We start from the raw sequence: 21,309 nt of genomic DNA, 5'->3' as shown, positions 1-21,309 counted from the left end.
GCATGAAAATAGTGTGTGAGATGGAGGTAGATGCTCAGTTTATTATTTTATTTTATTGTTTTGCTGTTGCTGCCCAGGCTGGAGCACAATGGCATGATGTCGGCTCACTGCAACCTCCACCTCCTGGGCTCAAGTGGTTCTCCTGCCTCAGTCTCCCGAGTAGCTGGGATTACAGGCATGTGCCACCACGCCCAGCTAATTTTTTGTATTTTTAGTAGAGATGGGGTTTCTCTATGTTGGTCAGGCTGGTCTTGAACTCCTGACCTCAGTTGATCCACCTGCCTCGGCCTCCCAAAGTGCTGGGATTACAGGCATGAGCCACCATGCCTGGCCGATGATCAGTTTAAAGACCAATAGCAGAACAAACATCTGTGTGCTGACTCCTCAGGTTAAGAAATCCTTTCATGATATATTTAGGCATTTAGTTGGTGCACATTGAGTGGCTACTTTATCCAGAATTTGGGGACACGAAATGATGACTGAGAGATCATCTAGTCTACATAAAATAGCTCGTCATGCTAGAATGGGAAAGAGAGAAACCAGCTAATAAAGAAGGCCAGTGTGTAAAGGTACTTGCAATGAGAAATACAAAGAAGATGTGACTGGAGCCGTTCCCTATGTCTGGGAGAGTCAGAAAATTTTCCGAGAGGATGAGACTCTTGAACTGGGTTTTAAAGGATGGTTTGCCTGGGGAAGAGAGCGTTTCAGGTAAAGGGAACAGCATAGCATGTGCAGTCCCAGAGCTGTAAAAGCATTGCCCTTTTAGAAAGTGGCGGTCATCGCTTTTCTTGTTTCAGTGGTTCTTCTCCCTCCTCGCTCCCCTCTCATCATTCTGACCATTTATCTTCAGTTTTGTTTCCAGTCTCCCATCTCCATAGATGTTGGCATTCCCACAGGTGTTCCTTTAGGATCTCTTCTCACGTCATTCAATTTTTCTCCATTCATTTGCTCAATGCCAATGAAGCAGTGAGTCTCCAGAAAACTCCCGCTGGCAGGAGAACTATCTGTGGAGTGTGGTGACATGTGGATGGTCCGCCTAGCTCAGTCAGAATCTTTAGGGTAGGGTCTGGGTAGCTGCACTTTTAACACGCTGCTGCCAGGTATCTCGAGTGCAGATGATTGGGTCCCCACATGGAGACATGCAGGAGAAAGGGTTCCTCATAAAGAGAGGGAGGGTTGGAGAGAATGCACGGGAATCAGTCCCAGGCAACTTGAGCTTCCTGCCATCATGGCTGCCCTTCCCAGCCTGCCTCACCTGTGCCTTTCTCCCTCCTCCCTTCCTGCCTTCAGCTCCTCTGTTGCTTCTTCTTCCTTAATGCCTTCATCTGTTCCTGTGCTATTGCAGAGCCCCACCTGTGGGTCTCATGTCTACTCCATGCCGCACCCTCTCTTGTGCTTTGGCTGGGCTGCAATGCCATAAGCAGTGGAGTGTGGCGTGCAAAGCTGACAGTCACACTGAAAGCCCCTGCCTCGCCTCTCTACCCTCTTCTCTTTCGGGGGTTTCTTTCCTGAGGCAGGGAAAAAGAAACAGGAACCCAGACCAAACTGAGGAAAACATGATCAGAGATGAAATGGTGTCAGAGGCAAGAGGCTGCTGGTTGGGTTTGCACTTTGTTACCGAGAGCATTTGAATAGTTTTAAGACATGTAAACTGTGAGACTAGACAATTTCACTTAGAAAATGAAGCATCTGCATGCAGATATTATTCTCATGGGGATACATATCTGCATCTGTTTGTCTCTGAGGGCTCCCTTGCAGTGTCACAAACATACTAAACCTGGGTTCCATTGGCTTTTATGCACATACATGGCTAAATGTACATAGGGATGTATAATTAAAGATTTTAAACATTTGATTTTGACAGTATATTTTGCAGCTGCTGTGCTAAGAAAATTCCTAAGCTACTGTGGGTTAATGGGAGTTGTAGCAACTATTTCCTTCTCGGCTGTCTGTTTTAGCAAAGCTCCTCTCTCTCTCTCTCTTCCTCCTCTCCGTCTCCCCCCTCCCCGCCTGCCTGCCTCTGCCTGTCCCTCCCTCCCTCCCCCCCCCCCCCCCCTCTCTCTCTCTCTCTCTGAGATAGCAGACACCAGAGAGAAAGTGGTGCGGCTTCCTCTGAGAAGTGTGCTCGCACGCGCGGATTGGCAGGATTCCGCGAGTTCTTCTCCCATCCATGCCCTGTTCTTGGAGGGAGATGCAATGTTGGAGCAGGGGCTGAGCTGCACTGGGAAGGTGGCTGGGAGCTCAGGGAGGCCAGGATCCTGGTGTGGCCAAAGGCTGGAATCACAAGAATGTTTCACCAGGGTCTGCTCTGAGCGTTCTCAGACCCCCATGGATTTTAGAATTCTTCAGCCTTTTCTCCTTCACCTTCGCACAATGTTACTTTCTCCTGAGATGGCCCCAGATCTGCAAGAGACATTTGAGAGAAGCTATTTGTTAGCAGACATGAAGAAATGGATTCTGCACTTGATTATTTAGCCATGATTAATCAATGATGATGGATTGGAAAGCAGTGTAAGTAACACAGTTATGTATGTTACTGGAGTTAGGGGGTCTGTTTTCTTGCTGTTTTTTTTTTTTTTACTTTAACTTTTTCAGTTTCCTTTTGAGAAAAGTAAAAATAAAATGTATCAAGTATTCCAGGGAAGTCAGGAGGGTCCAGATTACACAAGCTTTCTTCTTGTTCAGTGGACTTGCAGAATATGTAGTTATATCAGAAGAGTCATAGAAGCTGCTGACATAGAAGCGACAGACACTCCCTGGAGGATGGGGTAAAATAGGAAAGAAGTGAAGAAGGTTTTTGAACCGACAGTCATTGCTACCATCAGGCTTATTCGCAGTTGCTAAAATATTTGACATTGGCTCGTTTTAGAATCAAAGACAGAAGCGAAATGTGTTCTCTTTACAGGATCATAAAAATGAAGTTAGCCTATGGATTTCAGAACAGGTTCTTTCTGGCTGCATAAATGTGAGGTTGATTTTTTTTTTTTTTGGACTAATTGTCAAATGTTGACTATGTTTCCTGTCCATTTCAACTTTTCTTGAGGTTGGACATCCCCCCATTCTAGGGTACAATGTCTGGTCACTCTTGGATTGCACGCCACTGTTAGTGGAAGGCTAGTCATTGCGAGTTTATACTAGTCAGAGACTTTTCCATCTTTTTGTGTGAAGGCTTGGTTTAAGCACTTCAACTCCTGAGTATTCAGGGAGGAAAAACAAGTCACTTGAAGACCAAAATCAGTTCATTTCACAAGAGAAAGGAGCAGCCATCTAAAAGATGAGAAATTGAAATTTAAAAATATGATCTGCCTTTTCTCCGAAATCTGAAACGAGGTTAGTTTTGTATAGGCAGAGTAACATAAGCTTTCTTGATTAAAAAGCAGTATTTTAAAGGAGGCTTTTAAGATCATAAATCACTTAGGTAAGGATATCAAAAGAGATGGCTGATATATTTTATGGTCATTTGCAACTTTTGAAAAAGAGTCTATACGGTAATGTTGATGCAGCTATTTCTGGCAACAAGTTTTACTTGCACAGATTTGGAAGTGGGATTTCTGACAACAGCCGTGAGTGCTTCTGAGCTGTCATAGCCTTTCCCTCTCTGTCACATTCATACCCCAGGCGGAGCTACTGCCCCTCCCACCTGCCCGCCTGCGGTCTCCCAGCCCCCGTCCTCTCTGCGCCTTGGAACATCGTGAAAGACTCTCCTACAGATTTCCGTTTAACATGCCTGCCCAACCCGGACAGAGGGAGTACTGTAAAGCAACGCCAGGGCCGCCAATGCTGGGAATGAATGACTCGGTTGATTCCTGAATATTAAATCAGTTCTGTGAGCAGTAGAATGAGGTCCAGTCTTACAGACCTGACCCAGAGTGTTTCTGACTTTGTTAATTGGGGTTTAACCTCATCAAGAGCCACAGCACTGGGCAGCCCAGGGGATCAGCCTAAAGCCAGGTGAAATCCCCAAACTCCACTGGGACTCCTGCTGGCCAAATGCACCTAGGGCCACGCCTTTTAACATATGTCCTTTGTTATCAAGGGAAAGCTGAGACAGAAAACACATGTTGGCAGCATCACGTGAGCGCTTCTCCGCACATAAAGTGGTTGTATCACAGGGGAACGCTTTCCGTCTTGTGCTGTTTTGTCTTGGTTTCTTGTTTATGTGGACTCTGTTAGACTCATGCATCTGGAAAAGGCTTGACGGGGAGTGGAAAACCTAGAGCAGAACACATGCAGGGGAAAGGAAAATCATTGCAAAACCAAGACTGAGAAAGGAATACTTTTCTTACCCAAATTCCAGTTCTCACCCTTGCTTTGGGTTCCCTTTTGGTTAAAGCAGATACCAATTGTAGCCTTCCTGGGTTAGTGGAGACAGAGAGTCTTTCATGGTGCCATTGAATTTTGAGCAAAGGAGAAAACAGAAACAGAAAAGGCAATAGGAAACCATCTTTGGGGTTCTGCTCACCAACGGCGGAAGCAGCCCCACCCTCCTCCTCCTCCTCCTCCACCCCAGCCTGTGCCTCTCAAGTGTCCCTGGCGGACAGCTCCAGACCCCCTGAGAATCTCACGTGTTTTCATGGAGGATGGAGAGTGTTTTTTAGTGGTGAATGAGCAGAGACCAGATATGCTGATACCTGCAGACGGTCTTTGAGAGAGGCAGCTGATTGGTATCAGAAAAAGTGCTGAGCAATTAAAAAAAACATACTGGAGTCAAGGTGAAAGAAAGGAGAGAGAAGGAGACGGAGAGGGAGAGGGAGAGGTGGGTTGTCTCTGAAGCTTCCAGCGAAGCTCTGTGAAGCACCTAGCAGGTCTAAACTGATAACGCCAGATGGTTAAGATAAGCCTTAAACTGATCAGTGCCTTATATTTGGAGCGAGGCCTTCATTTGGGCCTGATGTTCTGCCGCAAAGCTCTGCTTGTCCACCGCCCGTCTTCCCTCTTTGCTCAACCATCCCACTGTGTAGGTGAGTTCTCTCTCTGGACAGCTGTCTTTCTTTTTTCTTTTCTTTTCTTTTTTTTTTTTTTTTTTGTGAGACGGAGTCTTGCTCTGTCGCCCAGGCTGGAGTGCAGTGACGTGACCTCAGCTCACCGCAACCTCCACCTCCTGGGTTCAAGCAATTCTCCTGCCTCAGCCTCCTGAGTAGCTGGGATTACAGGCATGCACCACCACCTCTGGCTATTTTTTTTGTATTTCTAGTAGAGACAGCGTTTTGCCATGTTGGTCAGGTTGGTCCCGAACTCCTGACCTCAGATGATCCTGCTGCCTCAGCCTCCCAAAGTGCTGGGATTACAGGCGTGAGCCACCACGCCCGGCCTGGACAGCCAACTTTCTAACAACAGGTGCTGTTCTGAAAAGTTGGGAGCCCAAGAATGGTTCTAAAAACCAAGCGTGTCCTTCAGCTGTGTAACTGAGGATCAGCGCCTCCATTAGGGGCATTCTCAGTGTTCTTAGTAGACAGGTTGCTGGTTCTAGTTTTTGCCCTTTGTTTGAACTAATCGGCCTTAGTTTTACATCTGCCTGCATTTTTCTCCCTGTGAACTCCATCCCTCCCTCATTTCATTGACACTGCAGAGAACTCTCAAGTTCCTGGTGAGTCTCCGCAGAGCCTATGCCATGTGGAAAGAAGGCACCCCTTCTGGGCTTCATCTTCCCATTGCTTCCACTGGAGAGACCATCGGGGAGGGACGTGGAAATATAGTTAATAACAATGCATTGCATCCTCTAAAATTGCTGCTAAGAGAGTAGATTTTAAGTGTTCTCACCATAAAAATGTACGTGAGAGAATACATATATTAATGAGCTCAGTCTAGCTATTCCATGGTGTGTACATATTTTAAAACAATGTGTTGTACATGGTAAATATATACAACTTTTACTTGTCGGTTAAAAAATAAAAAAATCAGGTCAGTTGCGGTGGCTCACACCTGTAATCACAGCACTTTGGGAGTCTGAGGCGGGCAGATTGCTTGAGGTCAGGAGTTTGAGGCCAGCCTGGCTAACATGGCAAAACCCATCTCTACTAAAAATACAAAATAATTAGCCAGGCGTGGTGGCGCGCACCTGTAGTCCCAGCTACTCGGGAGGCTGAGGCAGGAGAATCACTTGAACCCATGAGAATGAAGTTGCAGTGAGTTGAGATCACGCCACTGCCCTCCAGCCTGGGCGACAGCATGAGTGAGACTCCATTTCAAAAAATAAGAATAAAATAAAAAATAAAATAGGAATTTCTATAATTAAGGTTTTTAGAAAAAGAAAAAAATAAATATGGACAATGACCTGTGACGAAAGCCTTGGCAAGTTCTCCCGACCAGAGGAAGGGCTTGCCTTCTGTGTAGACTTTTGTTCCGCCTTCCGCTCGGAGTCAGTGGAGGAGCTGCGATTCGGTAACTAAATGCAGTGGAACCTACAGCTGTGATCTGCATTTGAACCACTGACTGGCACATGCTTAGCTGTTCTTTCCATCAGTAAGCGCCTGCGAAGCTTACCTCGTTCGGATTTTTGAGAATTAGATAATGCATGGTGCTTAACTTAGTGTCTGGTCATTGTATCAAAGCCGTCCTCCTGTTCCTCTGTCAGCAGTAGGCCTGCCTCTCAGATACCTTCCAACAGAGGACCCAGATCCTTAATGACAGGGGACCTGGGAGGGCAGGAGTCCCTGTGACAGAATGGACAGCATGCTGGAGTAGACGTCAAGGCCTGGCTGATTCAGTCCCAGCTCTGTTCGTAGCCACGGGAGTGATAGGAAAATGATCACCCCTCTTCCGTGCTCCAGCCCTAAATGGGGTTACTGCTTCCTCTGCCTCTCTCCTCGCCTTGACTCACGCGGGTCCCTCAGCGCGACAGGTCCCCCTCCTGGCTGGCTGCTTGCTTCCCGCCTTCTGCGCGACCTCCCCTGTCCCCTGAGCCCCAGAGGGTCGGGGCTTCTCCTCTGCCATTTTGTGGGGACCGCATCTCTCCATGCTTCACCACACACACAACATTGTCTGCCTTTCCCGCTCGACTGTAGTCACTCTGCAGTGACACCTCTGTCCTGAAGCTTGGCCTTCGGTGTCAAGACCAGGGAAGCACTCAACGCGTGTGGCTGAATGGATGCATAAATGAAGGAAGGAATGAATGGAGAATCCCTGCCCTGTCTCGGGCGTGGGTCTTGATTGAAGCTAAAATGAAATGATGTATGTGGAAGGCTTTGATGAGCAGAGCGCTGCGTAGTTGCCTTCAGTTTTAAGTTAGTATGAGGACAAAGCATTGTTTATGCCAATATTTTAGTTGGCTTCCCTGATACTGAGATTCATACGTTTAGTGAAACGTATCAGTATTCGCTTTTGTACTGTCCTTGAAGCGTGGGCCCATTCTTTGTGGTACAAGCAGGACAGGCTTTAGGTGGGCTAGAGCCTCTGTTTGAAGCTGTGGGCAGTAAAACTTTTCATTTCGAAATGAGAGGTGAGGTTCTGAAAGCCCACGCCACTGCGATGGATGACTCTGTAACTTGGCTTTACCCAGGGTGTGAATGAGGGAGTTCAGATCCCTGCCTGAAAGGATGGAGAGGGGAAATGGTTTGTAAAGTAGAGGATGAAAGAGGAAGAGTCATCACAGAAGCTGCGCGGTCAGGGGGACGGCAAAGGGCACCGAGACTGGCGAGCTGGGTCTGCACCATCCTCATACGTGGGTTTTTGTTGCATCTCGTGAGTCCTCTTCCTGGAGGAGTATTTGGTTTCTATTCTGCTTCTCCCTGAGTTTATTTTCATGGTGGGACTATCCAAGACTGAGGAAACGACACTGTCCCGCTCTCCCTTTCTGAGCCCAGCTTTGCAGCCACATCCGGATGCATCCTTTCTATCAGCAGAGCGATCCGTTTTCCATAGCAGTGCTCGAGCTCTGGTCCGTGATGAAACAAGCTCTTCCATGCTTTTAGGGTCTGTTTTTCCTTCAGAAAATGTTCTTTGCAGAACAACAACAACAAAAAATGTTGAACAGGAATGGTCCATTCCAAGGGCCAGTCTTCAGGCAGAGCCACAAGATGGTGCAGAGGATGACGTGAAATCACGTTCGCGAGCGTGTTTTGCTGACGGGCAGCTCTGCAGGGCTGTGCGTATTAATATTACATGCATCTTTATGAACGCCCACTCCAGCTGCCTTTGTCAGAGTGAATACACTGTGGGTCTATTATTCACCTTTCGGGTCCAGCCCAGGAGTTTGTGTAGGCTCATTTTTCAGTTTCCTTTGACTCTGGATGTCCCCACAAATGAACCACCTGCTGTATCTTGGTGTGGGGGTGGAGGTGTGGGGTGAAGTAATGAGCCTGCCTTTCTATGCCTATTGGCTGCTCTGAAGGGAAATTGAGGAATACTGCAAAGCCACAAATCTCAGCTGTCAGCTCATAAATATGTAAGCTCCTTGCTTAGGTAATAAGCTCCTTGACAGCCAAAACTGTCATTTGCACATTCTCTTCAGCTGAACACAAAAGTTCCAGTTGCCAGACTGTCCCTGGATACTGGGGACTAAAAGCTGGTGATTGAGGGGGTTTGGAGGGCAGGGGAGTGGGCACTGGGCTGATTGCTCTGGCTGTTCTCCATGGGGCTGCTTTCACCCATGCCTGACCATGGTCGGAAGTGGGGGACTTTCTCTCTTGGTATTTAATTAGTAAATGTAGGCAAAAATTTGCATTGTGGCATTGGGATAGGAAAAGCATTGAATATGAATATAAAAATGGAGATGAGGTCGGGGGCAGTCATGCCTGTAATCCTAGCACTTTGGGAGGCCAAGGCAGGCAGATCATTTGAGGTCAGGAGTTCGAGACCAGCATAGCCAACAAGGCAAAACCCTGCCCCTACTAAAATACAGAAAAATTAGCCAGGCATGGTGACACGTGCCTGTAATCCCAGCTAGAGGCAGGGAGGCTGAGACAGGAGAATTGCTTGAACCTCGATGGCGGAGGTTACAGTGAGCCAAGATTGCACCTCTGCACACTTTTGGCCACAATGACTAAATCAGTAAAGATTTTAACCTCTGTTGCATTATGCTTTTGAAATGATTGGGAGTTTAAGAAAGACCCAGTCAACAATCTAATATGAAAATAGAGACCTGCAGACCAAATGTAGGGCAGGAAGCAGATATTTGCTACACAAACATTTATTGAGCACCTAATGCATTGTAGATGCTGTGTAAAGTTGTGGGGATTCAAAAGTGAGTCAAAGACAGGAGAGGTGAACACACAAATTAACTCTGCTGTCATACCTGTGATAAGTCACGAGGTATCTCTGCTAGCACAGTACTTTCAGAACGTTTGGAAGAAATGAATAATTCTGCTTTTGACCGTAGAAAAGGAGTCATATTCGAGTTGGGTCTAGCTGGGCACGGTGGCTCACACCTGTAATCCCAGCACTTTGGGAGGCTGAGGCTGATGGATCATGAGGTCAGGAGTTCAAGACCAGCCTGACCAAGAGGGTGAAACCCCATATCTACTAACAATACAAAAATTAGCCAGGCATGGTGGGCACCTGTAATCCCAGCTACTGAGGAGGCTGAGGTGGAGAATCGCTTGAACCTGGGAGGAGGAGGTTGCAGTGAGCCGAGATTGCACCACTGCACTCCAGCCTGGGCAACAGAACAAGACTCAGTCTCCAAAAAAAAAAGAGTTGGGTCTAGAAGAATGAGCAGGAGTTGAGGCTAGAAGAATGAGAAGGGAGGGCATTTTGGGCAGAGGAATTGTCCTGATTCTTTGTTTATGTACAGGACCATGAAAGTGAGTGGTGTCATGTAATTTTACTCATATTTCATGATGACAAAGACAAAATGTTTTTCAGATTCTCAAAATAGGCAATGATTAGTAATCGATCACCTTAAGTAGAATGTTATAATGGGACGAACAACCGTAGCGGATGATTTGAAATCGTGTCACATTTTCACAGCTGATTGGCAACAGTACATTATGGGCCAATAATGGACCCACACCTGGGTTTAGAACGTTGGCTTTGTGACTGACTGGTTCAACCTAAGCTGCTTGTGAATGTATCGTATCTATGTATCTTAAGATGATATTAGTATATCCATTTCTAAAGGTCCTTGCTTGAGAAGGAAAAACTATTCAGGAGAGAGAACAGGAGATGAAGTCTGAACAACTAGACTTCACTTGAAAAGTCCTAAATCGTCACTGGGAAACTGTCTGTAATAAAAAGCTCAGGATTTTATCGTGCATTTTAGGCAATTCCGAGGATTTTTTACAGTTGTAGTAAACACTGACTGCCGGCATCCTGGTACCAGTGATTTTATTCAGGTACATTCCCGAAACTCGCAATAGTCGGGAAAAATACTGATGAGCCTTCTAAAACACCAAAGAGGTGTGAAACATTTTGGATGCTTTTAGTAGTGAGTCAAAACATCGCGGTGGTTACAGAGCAATCGCATTTCAGAGCTGGGAGAGTCCCTAGAGATCACGTATTTTGTTGAGTTTTAATCTTTGAAGAATGGTGTTCTGGGTAAGGAAACTGCTGAGAGTGCATGAGCGAGTTAGTGAGGACTGCCACACTCTTACACACTCACTCCTGGATCCATTTCTGCACGATTGCTGTCACTCAACCAGTGTTCATAAAGCCCTTGCATCACGGAGGATAAATACTTAAGATACTGGCCTTACCCCACAGAAGCCTATAGCTTTGAAAAAAGGTAAGACATATATGTAAAGAATATAAATAGGAAGTTATTTTAAAAATATAGTGAAGGAAAATTATTAGAGTTCAGAAGATAGAAACTAATTTCCAAGTGAAGTTGATGACTGCATTGTGTAATAGAATATGTACTGTATTTATTCACAGATTTATACCATCTCATTTGTTTTAGTTAAGAAGCTTTGAGTATCCAACAGAGAAGAAAAGTAGGGTAAAATGAAGTGCAGTGAGGCCAGGCGCAGTGGCTTATATCTGTAATCCCAGTACTTTGGGAGGCCGAGGTGGGCAGATCACTTGAGGTTAGGAGTTCAAGACTGGCCTGGCCAACATGGTGAAACCCTGTCTCTGCTAAAAATACAAAAATTAGCCAGGTGTGGTGGTGGGTTCCTGTAATCCTAGGTACTCTGGAGGCTTAGGCAAGAGAATCACTTGAACTTGGGAGGTGGAGGCTGCAGTGACCCAAGGTGGCACCACTGCACTCCAGCCTGGGTGACAGAGTGGGACCCTGTCTCAAAAAAAAAAAAAGTACAGTCATGTGTCACTTAACAATGAGGATGTGTTCTGAGAAGTGAATCATTCGGTGATTTTGCTACTGTTTGAGCATCAGAGAGTGTACTTCCACAGAGCTAGATGGTGTCACCCACTGCATACCTAGGCTGTAGGGCAGGGCTGTGACTCCTCGGCCACAAACCTGTACAGCATGTCGCTGTGCTGAGTACTGTAGCCACCTGTAACATAGCGGTGAGTGTTTGTGGACTTAAACGTGTCTCCACACGGAAAGGTACAGTGAAAATCAGTCATCTTGTGCCACCACTGGTAGGTATGTGGTTCGTCATCGATGGAAATGGCGTTATGCGGTGCGTGGCTGTATTTGGTTTAGCCCGTGTTTTTATTCTGAAGAAATGCAGAACAAGTTTAGAACTGAATTGTTGAATTGTTGTCATTAATTGAGAGCCTAGTAAGAATATATTGTTCAAGGAGAAGAGTATGATTAATTTAATTACCTTGAAAATATAATTTTGAAAAAATCTATATTTAAAAAAAAATATTCATACTGTGAACTAAAATTAAATACTCAACTAACTGGTAACTCAGTTAGTTACCGGTAAATGTGAGCGACAGCTAAAGGCATTGCTCTCATCATGCTGAGAACTACCCCAAGAAGAAGCCAAGGAAAATATGGACTTGGAGCCCCCTCTGCAGGAAAGAGAGGGAGCCTGCCCCTGCCAGTCTGGCAGCAGGTGACTTCTAAAGGCCAGAAATAGGAAAAAAAATCAAATCAAATTGACTTTTGGAATTGCCCTTACAAAGCTCATGTCTACAGCCTTGAACTCACAAGAACCTATTAAGTGTGCCTGGTTCGACTGGCAAGTTCAAAGAAATCCCTCTCCCAGAGGCTTGGGAAAACAAATGTTGGACACAGACTAATAATGATGTGGAAAAATGTTGACAATAAACACAATAATTGTATTTGTTTTATGAACATGATAGCCTGAAGAAGCTCATCCCAAGAAATATTTTACACATTGTCATCATTAAGAAGTCAGCAAACCTTAAAAACAAACACAATCCATTCATTCATTCATTCATTCATTCATTCTGTGTTTATTGAGTATCTACTGCATACCACGCACCATTCTTGGTAATTAAGAAAATAAACAAAAGCTCTTACTTTTGCTGGCTTAATCTCATGGAACAAAGGGCAAAATTAATGATCGCTCTGACCACATGCCTTTACCTTAGGGAACACTGTGGGATGAATGTTCGCTGTGCTCAGAATGTTTGTGTCTCCTTCTAAGTTCATAAGTTGAAATCCTAACCCATAAGACGATATCATTGCAATATTGTAGGCTGTATTTTAGTTGGTGTGGATATGGAGGCAGAAAAGCAAAGATACTGGTGAATCTGAAGAATGCTTAAGAGGTCGGACTGTGCTGTACCCTTTAAAAAGCAACAAACAATCTCATGCTTCTGTACAATAAAAATAACCACGTTCCCTACAGATGATGAAGAATCTGTTCATCTAATCTGACAGGCTTGTTTTGGAGGGCGTTCAGATACTACATATCCGTATGCAAGCCTCTGAGCTGGAACCATCCTTGAATACAAGTCTATCTCCATCCAGACCAGTGCTTCCAAACCATTCTGTGGATGGGAAGACTGGGAGGGCCCCCGAGCTGATCCTGTTGGGAAGACAGGCAGCTACATTTACTTTTTCAGTGGTGTCAGTGACTTTGAGCCAATTCCATCCATCCACTCATCCATCTGTGTTTGTGTAGGGCTCACTATAGATAAGGCAAGCTTGGGAAAGCAGTTGTAGGAAAGGTAGACATGGCTCCTGACCTTGCGAAGTGCTCAGTCTTGTGAGGAAGACACAAATAATTACAGCCCATTGTAGAAAGCAGTAAGGTGTGCCACCCTTTTGGTCCATTTCTCATGTTGACCATGGACCACGCTGGTAGATGCCTGGTTGGTGTAAGAGACATAGCAGCCAGGCTCTGTCAGCCTTTGTGACCAGCACGGACAACTTACTTCTGGTGCATTAAGGAAAATGACACTGCCTGTGCCCAGTTTAGATTGAGGACCAGCTGTGTTAGTTAGCTTAACGCAGCATTTTGTTTTTGCATATGTGTTGATTTTGCACACGTGCTCTCGAAGTGCCTCAGAACATGCCTACAGCATCCTGGTGAGGTTGACAATCAGTTGTCCTGCCCCTGTTCATCTGGCATGAGAACACGCTGTCAGAGGACGAACTACCAAGTCAGTAATTGCCTCCAGCATGCAAAAACTGCAGACACATGGTTGACATAAGAATATAGTTTCAGCTGTTGGTTTTCAGGGCAAAGCAACTGCATTAACAGGAGATTTGCCTGACAGCTGATTTAAGGCTGTAGAAGAAAGACCCCAATTTATCAGTTCAAATTGAGAATGTCCTTTTTTCAGTCCTTTCTTTGCTACAGATGAGACCCTCCCAGCCAACTGCACAACCGAAACTTATACTCAGGATGTCCAGGACCTGAAACTGACATGGGAGTCAATATCCTAGAGCCAGCTGTGGTATTGACAACGTCTGGTGGGAATCCTCAGACTGACTCACGATCAGCAGGGCTCAGAGCAAAGACTTCTTTCACCTTGCTCTTTAGGATTCATATTTTAAGATGATAAGAAAGAATTCCTAAAAAGAGACTCTGAGGATATAGTTTTCATAGTCACGTTTTATTATAACAATAATGGGAGCAAACACCTACTGGGTGTTTTCCGTGAGCCAGGAACTGTTCTGATCATCTTATTTGAACTTCGCAACAATTCCATGAGGTTAGCCACTCTTACTATCCCGCTTTACAGCAGGGGAAACTGTGGCACCAGAAGGTTAAGGAACTTGACCAAGGCCACAACAGAGCTGTGAGTGACAGAAAGAAGATCTGAAGCTAGGCAGTTGGCTTCGGATCCTGTGCTCTTGACTATGTCTATTTTCTGCCTTTCTTGGGAGAACTCTGAAATACTAAAGTACTGTATTACTAAATGAATGTTTGCTAAAGCATTTATTGGGTCCCATGATTCTCAATTTACACAGTAAATTGACTTTTCCAGTCACTTTTTATTTTAGACTTTATGAGCCCTGTTGAAATCATTACCCTAAAAGTGCCCTTGAGCAATTCTCTACTCTAGATTGAGTTAAACAGAGTGTTTGTAGATAATCTAGAATCACAGACAATACCTGTCTTAGTTCCTTTGGGTTTTTATAACAAAAAGACCATAGTCTAAATTTATAAACAACAGAAGTTTATTTTGTACAGTTCTAGAGGCCAAGAAGTTACAGATCAAGACACCATCAGTTTCAGTGTCTGGTAAGGGCCCACTCTGGTTCATAGATGGTGCTTTCTTGCTGTGTCTTCACATGGCAGAAGGGGCAAACGAGCTCCCTGGGCTCTTTTTTATAATGGCACTAATCCCACTCATCAGGGCTCCACCCTTATCGCCTCCTAAAATGCCGCATCTACAAATACCATCATCTTGCAGGTTGGGATTTCTACTTACGAATTTAGAGGAGGACATAAACATTCAGACCATAGCAACATCTAACTTTGACCCACCCAAGTTTGAAAGAACAAGGATTGACTAATCCAGCGTTACACACAGTGTGCCGTTAGAGGTGATGCCTCTTAGCAAACTTGATAACAGCGTGAGAAAAAAGTCACCTCGAAGGCTAATAACAGCAGAATCGTCACGTATAACTTCTGTTGGAAGATTTATACCTTACCAGTTTTCCCAAAATGATTTAAAGCAACTTATAAAATATTTCTAAAATAAATTAAGTCTTAAAATATATATTGGAAACCAGTTAGAAGGAGAGAGAAAAAGACACCAATTCCTAGACCGACTTGGTCATTGTACTTGGACATTTCTTAGGCTCTGAATTTTATGGACGCTGAGGCAAGTGGATCACCAAGGAGGAAAAGATAGGGAAGGGGACGAAATCACTGGCTGTGCCCCCACTGTGTGCAGAGCACTCTGCTGGCCACTTCTCCACACCTTATGTGCTGTAGTCTCACAAAGACCCTTGAGGTAGTTGCCATGATTTTCATACACATCAAAGCAAGCAGCAGAGCCAGGATTTGAACCAAGCCTCTTTGACTCCGAAGCCTGTATGTACTTTTTACTAGGTTTAGGTTCTATTATTCTTACCCAATAAAGTGACACATATGATTTGTCTGGAGACATCTGGTTTTCCTTTGAGGATTTTTCCACTATACCTGGCCAATTTTTGTATTTTTAGTACAGATAGGGTTTCACTATGTTGGCCAGGCTAGTCTCAAACTCATCACCTCATGATCCACCTGCCTCAGCTTCCCAAAGTGCTGAGTAAAAGCATAGTAACCTATAAATAGTAGGTCTTCAATTAATGTTTATGGAATAACATGAGTGAATAAATGAATGGACAATAAGATGAAGGATATCCTCTTTAATTTTATAAGCCAAATAACTGAATTTTATGAATGCTCCTATATTAACTATTAACCTTTATAAAAAACAAAGCCCTGTCTTAGCATCATAATTCAGTCTAAAGCATTTAGGTAAATACCTAACAATTTAATATTTTATATTTTTTCTTTCATAGTTTAATTTCTCAAAAGAGTCGTCTAGGCCCCCTTATCTTCACTTCTTCCACCCCCGTTTCCTTCTCCACCCACTGAAACGTACTCCGTGTTTCCTCTGATTCTGTTCAAGGTCAGTAATGAACTCATTAATTCTAATCCAGTGGACGCTTTGCATTCTCTCTCTTTTGGTCTCTCAGGGACACTTAACATTATTAACCACTTGTTCCATCTTCCTCTTTACCTCTCTGGCTGCTCCTTTGTAATCTTATCTTTTTATATCCTCTCATTAAGTGTTGAGGATTCTCATGGATCTGTCAGGCTACTTTCCATTCTCCTTCTCCTCTGCACCTCCTGGTTCACCTCATTCACTCTCAGAACTCCAGCTGCCATCTGCATGCAGAAGACTCTCAAATCTGAAAACCAGAATCAGATTTTTTAAAATATTCAAATACTCTAAATGAAGATCTAAGCCAAGATTATCTATCTTGAAGATGTTCTTTCTGTGAAGGCAACAGCTAATGTAGCAAGTGAAGAATCCGATCTATTTCTTAGCCATTTTTTGGTAATCAATCATGTATTAGGAGCCACAGCTGTGTGTTTTTAAATGCAGCATTGAACGACTCAATGTTTGTTGTTATTAGTGATCTGTTTGACAAGGCAAGAGGGAAAGCACAGTATTTAAAGGTGAAGTGTTTTTTGCCCTTCTCAATTGAATAGCATGCATACAGATAAGAGGTCTCTGAAATTTTAATAGAAATCAATGTGAAATAAGATTCAATTGATAAAATCTCAAATTACAAGCAACTTGTCAAAGCATAGCTGTTGTGTAAATGTGGGAATTCACACAAGGAAAAGACGATTGATTGGTTGATTGATTATATAACATGAGTTACATTCTATCCAATTGCACATGAATATATTCACAGACATAGCTGGATGGCTTCTGATTTAGAGAGCAAGTATTTTCTTCCTTTCACACAATCTGTTCCTAGAAGCTCCATCAAAAGGTAAATATTATTTTGCTCATAATAATATAAGACATAGTGATTTTATTCCTAGCCAAGGATTCAGTGTCATAGAATTAGTTGTGCTTATCAATGTGTTAGTAAAGTTGAGATAATATTTTAAATCTATCTAGGTACTTAAAATAACGCAATTTTGTGGCTGGGTGTGATGGCTCACATCTGTGATCCCAGCACTTTGGGAGGCCGAGGCAGGTGGATCATGAAGTCAGCCTGACCAACATGGTGAAACCCCGTCTCTACTCAAAATACAAAAATTAGACAGGCGTGGTGGCGCGTGCCTGTAGCCCCAGCTACTTGGGAGGCTGAGGCAGGAGAATCACTTGAGCCTGGGAGGTGGAGGTTGCAGTGAGCCGAGATCATGCCACTGTGCTCCAGCCTGGTGACTCCAACTCAAAAAAAAGAAAAAAGTAATTTTGCTCTGGATTTTACCCCCCTCCCCCAAAATAGAAATTATTTAACCTAGGATTCTAATAACTAACAGTATCTGTAGCATTAAAAATCACCTTTACATGTTGTAAATGTCATCTGCCTACAAATAACATGTCCATTACAGTAAACATGAGTTAAATATGCAGTCTTAACAGGGCCTGGTTTCTTTACAATTATCTAGGAAATTGGAGCTAAATCTTCCTGAAGATTTCTTCTCTATGAAGAACAGAAGCTGCCTCCTTTCCTTGTTTCACAGCTTTTGGACCTGCCTTGATCAGTGTCCTTTATTGCCCAGTGTAATTTTGCCATGGTTTTCAGCAGTCTGCACCCACTCCAGCCCAGGTAACCTGACAGTGGCATAGACAGGTAGAGAGGGGATGTGAATTTCTACCTCTTTGCCTCTAGTGGGGCTGCTAAGGTACCAGCCATCTAAACAATTGCCCAGGTCTTGGTGCAGCCCAGCTTTGCAGCAGAGTCAGGGGCAGAAATTCTGACCCACTTCTGTGTCTGGTACATATTTGTACAATGCAGAGGTCCTTTGTATAATGCAAATTGTTTTTTTTTTAAAATAACCTAAATGATTTCTTCAGATTTCAACTACAGTAAATAATTTGTTAAATTAAAATATTGGAAGTAAAGGGGGGAAAAGAAGTTACTTCCTCTATCAAATGAGACATTATATTCAAATTTAATTACCAAGAAGCCCCCAAACCACAGAGCATGTCACCTACCTTTGACAATTAATTAGCTTTGCTCTGAAAGAGCTACAGGTACCCAGCAAAGAGTTACGGATTAAAGGCTTTTCTCGTTCTGCCAAGGCTGCCCATTTTTAGCTATCACACCTTGATAGCGGTTTGCTGCTTTAGGCAACAAATTGTATCTGAAGTGTGTAATTTAATGTCAGTTTTTAATTTCACACAATTGAAATCTGGGAAAACGAAGAATAAAGCGCTATTTCTTTTCAAAATGAAGACACCAAAATTGAGCAACACAACTACTTTAGTTTCTCATGCTGTTCAAGATAATTTTCTATCCAACAGTTAAGGAAGACAAATACTAATGAAAACTCCAAAGGAATTAGTGGTCACTCTTGGCTTTTACATGTGCCCTCTGTTTATGGTAGATCACACAGCTTCGTCCTCTAGCATTACATTAGCATACGTATAAATGATTTAACTAGAAACTTGGAGCTGCCATCTAAAAGGCAGCATGATGTAGTGAAAAGAACATTAGATTCGTTCGATTCTTGAAATCTGATTATCTGGGATGTGCTTATTCCTTGAAGGAATCTTAATTTTAGTTGGATAGTCCTTAAACTAGAAAAGATATGCATACATATTTTATAGACAATTGCTTCTCAGCCAAAAAATTAGGCACTGACATTCCATGAGGAATGGGCTTTAATTAGCCGATGATTGTCTTCCTCTGTCTATATTTATAGGCAACTGAAATAGCTGGGTTGTAGATACATGGTTTCATCAATTCCATTTAATAAGACCAGCCAGTTCTCTATTATTCATGTTCATGAAAGATAGCAATAATGTCAGTTAACTAAAATCATTTATTTCTGGCTTTGGGATGGGCTTTTAATGCATGTTTAAATGGATCTGGTGTCCTAGGTGTTTACAGTTCTTTTAATTTATGTATTAATCCCAGTTTGCGTAATTGCATGGTACGTGGGACCTAGGAAGAGGCAAGAAGCTACCAAGTCTCCCTGGTACTAAGCAGGCTTGGGGCTGGGGAGATCAGGCCAGGAACAGAAAGATCTGCAGTCAGGGAGCTTCTGGTAAGAAAGGATTGATGGTCAGAAGGCCAGTTGGCACAGGGAAAAGTCCGTGTGCATCTAAGCGCACATAAAAAAGCAAGTCAGGGAGATCAGCCCACGCTGGCGCTCAGGCTTGCAAGTGGGTGTCTGGCAGGCAAGCAGAAACCCAGATGCAGATCAGGAAGCTGCAGGCAGGAAGCTGGGGCATCTGGGAGACCGAGACGCAGGGCTCAGCACAGACTGAACAGCAGGAACAGGAGTGGATGGAATGGGGTATAGGTGTGGCTAGGTCCCAGTTACCCAGCTGCACGGCCGCAGTCAGGAGGTCAGGCAGCAGGCAAAACCCTGCTCCACAGGTGCGGAGAGTGCGGGTGACCTGCCCGCTGCGCTTTCTCAGGTAGGGATTTTTTACCTCTCACTGTCCAGGGAATGTGTATTCAGTGTACTTCAAGCAGAATGCCATGGAGGGACACCTACAGACGGCTATGTTCCTCATGCTTTTTCCTCCCTGATGACGCTCTTAGGACTGTGTACTGGCAGGTTGGAGTCCACCCCTCCAGCACAGCACGGAGCAAAGGAAGGGCAGCTTTGCAGGTGTGTCGGGATAAACTGATGCCTGGGCAATAAATCAGCTGTAAGCTATGGAGTCACAGGTTAACATGTATGTCACATGACATCAAAGGCAGTTTATACATTGGTAATATTTCCTTTGAACATTTCTGTTCCACAGGAATTGTGAATAGGTTTTGGGTTATTTCATCTTCCATTGTGGAGCATGACCAGGCGTAGTGGCTCACGCCTGTAATCCAAGCACTTTGGGAGGCCAAGGTGGGCAGATCGCCTGAGGTCAGGAGTTTGAGAGCAGCCTGGCCAGCATAGTGAAACCCTGTCTGTACTAAAAATACAAAAATTAGCTGGGTGTGGTGGCAGGCACCTGTAATCCCAGCTACACAGGAGGCTGAGACAGGACAATCACTTGAACTGGGGAGGCAGAGGTTGCAGTGAGCTGAGATTGTGCCACTGCACTCCAGCCTGGGGAACAAAGAACAAAATTCAGTCTCAAAAAAAAAGAGGGGTGCATACTCTCTCTTAAAAATATGAATGAGGCTTGTAGCAAGCTGCCACCTTCCTGAGGCCATCCAGGTCTCAGAAACAGAACTTCTCTGTTTTAAGGAGCGTTTTTCTCTAGATTTTGACTTAGAACTTGTTGTCTAGGCAGTATTTGGGTCTGACTTACTAGGTTTGCTGGACAGACAGAAACAGACAAGTGCAATAAGGAAGTCATATGTCCTTAGGTGCCCATAGAGTGTGGCACCAACTTGTCAACTTCTGGACGAAATTAGATGCATAAGCACAGAAGTCCTCAACCTTCTCTCGGGTCCTGAAACTCAGCTCTTGCAGATGGTGCCTTAGTCATTAGTCAGGCAGAGTCCCTGTCATACAAAATATTAAAGGAAGCTGCAAAGATGGGTTGCAATGTCTCCTGCTGTCATCTGGCTAGAGGTGAGCCGAGACTGGGGGGCAGCAGGGACTGAGCAACTGCTGTATAATGAGCTGAGAGGAGTTAACCCCTGGCGAGACAAGTAGAAGAGTCATTTAAAAAATGCTTTGAATCCCAATGTTCATGGCAGCAGCTTCGCCAAGCCCTGAGAAACCACAGCATCAGATGGTTTCTCAGTAAATACTTACCAGAAACAGAGGCAGAGGGCACTCCCTTTGAACAGCTGAGATAAAAGCCCCCAGCAAGGCATGGGGTCCGCCACTGACGGGGTATTTATTTGGTGTTTCTAAAGTCCAAATCTCTGCAGCCAGGAAATAACACATCATGCTTGCTGCTTCCTTTTAGGCTTCCAATGCCAATGGCGATTTTTTAAATTAAACATTTTCTGCTTGATTTTTGTGTATGAAAATCTCTGTTTTCACACAGGGAGCTCGGCTCAGCAAACATTCACAGGTATTTGGCTTTAGAAAAGGGAGAAGGTTTTACATTGAATAGATTTTATTTAAAAATTAGTTTATACTGTCGAAAGGAAACATTGAGGAAAACCCTCAGGGCATTGGACTCGTAAAGATTTCTTGAGGAACACCCCACGAGCACAGGCAACCAAAACAGAAATGGACAGACAGGATCACATCACGGTAAAACGCTGCTTCACAGCAAAAGGAGCAATCAACCAGCAGAGGAGACAACCCACAGAATGGGAGAAAATATTTGCAAACTACCCATCTGACAAGGGATTAATAGCCAGAATATATAAGGAGCTCAAACAACTCCATGGGAAAAAACTCTAATAATCCAATTTAAAAATGGGCAAAAGGTATGAATAGA

The 21,309-nt window shown here is 44.1% G+C and overlaps 1 protein-coding gene across 2 annotated transcripts in view; it reads left to right on the top strand.

Moving 5' to 3' along the window:
• The window catches only part of KIF26B (kinesin family member 26B), a 557,329-nt gene that overhangs the window by 354,149 nt on the left and 181,871 nt on the right, over positions 1-21,309 (top strand). Inside the window, exon 1 of one of the 2 annotated variants that reach the window (XM_032242195.1) lies at positions 2,065-2,511. The exons of the other annotated variant lie outside the window; for it this stretch is intronic. Within the exon in view, the coding sequence (XP_032098086.1) occupies positions 2,489-2,511 (23 nt within the window). The 5' untranslated portion in view covers positions 2,065-2,488. Of the gene's footprint in view, positions 1-2,064; positions 2,512-21,309 lie in introns of those variants that run through there. 2 annotated transcript variants of the gene reach the window in all.

Source organism: Sapajus apella, unplaced genomic scaffold (genome assembly GCF_009761245.1).
Source record: "Sapajus apella isolate SASKATOON/1434 unplaced genomic scaffold, GSC_monkey_1.0 scaffold49, whole genome shotgun sequence".
NCBI lineage: Eukaryota > Metazoa > Chordata > Mammalia > Primates > Cebidae > Sapajus > Sapajus apella.
Note: the sequence above shows the minus strand (reverse complement) of the source record. Positions and strands in the feature narration are given on the sequence as shown.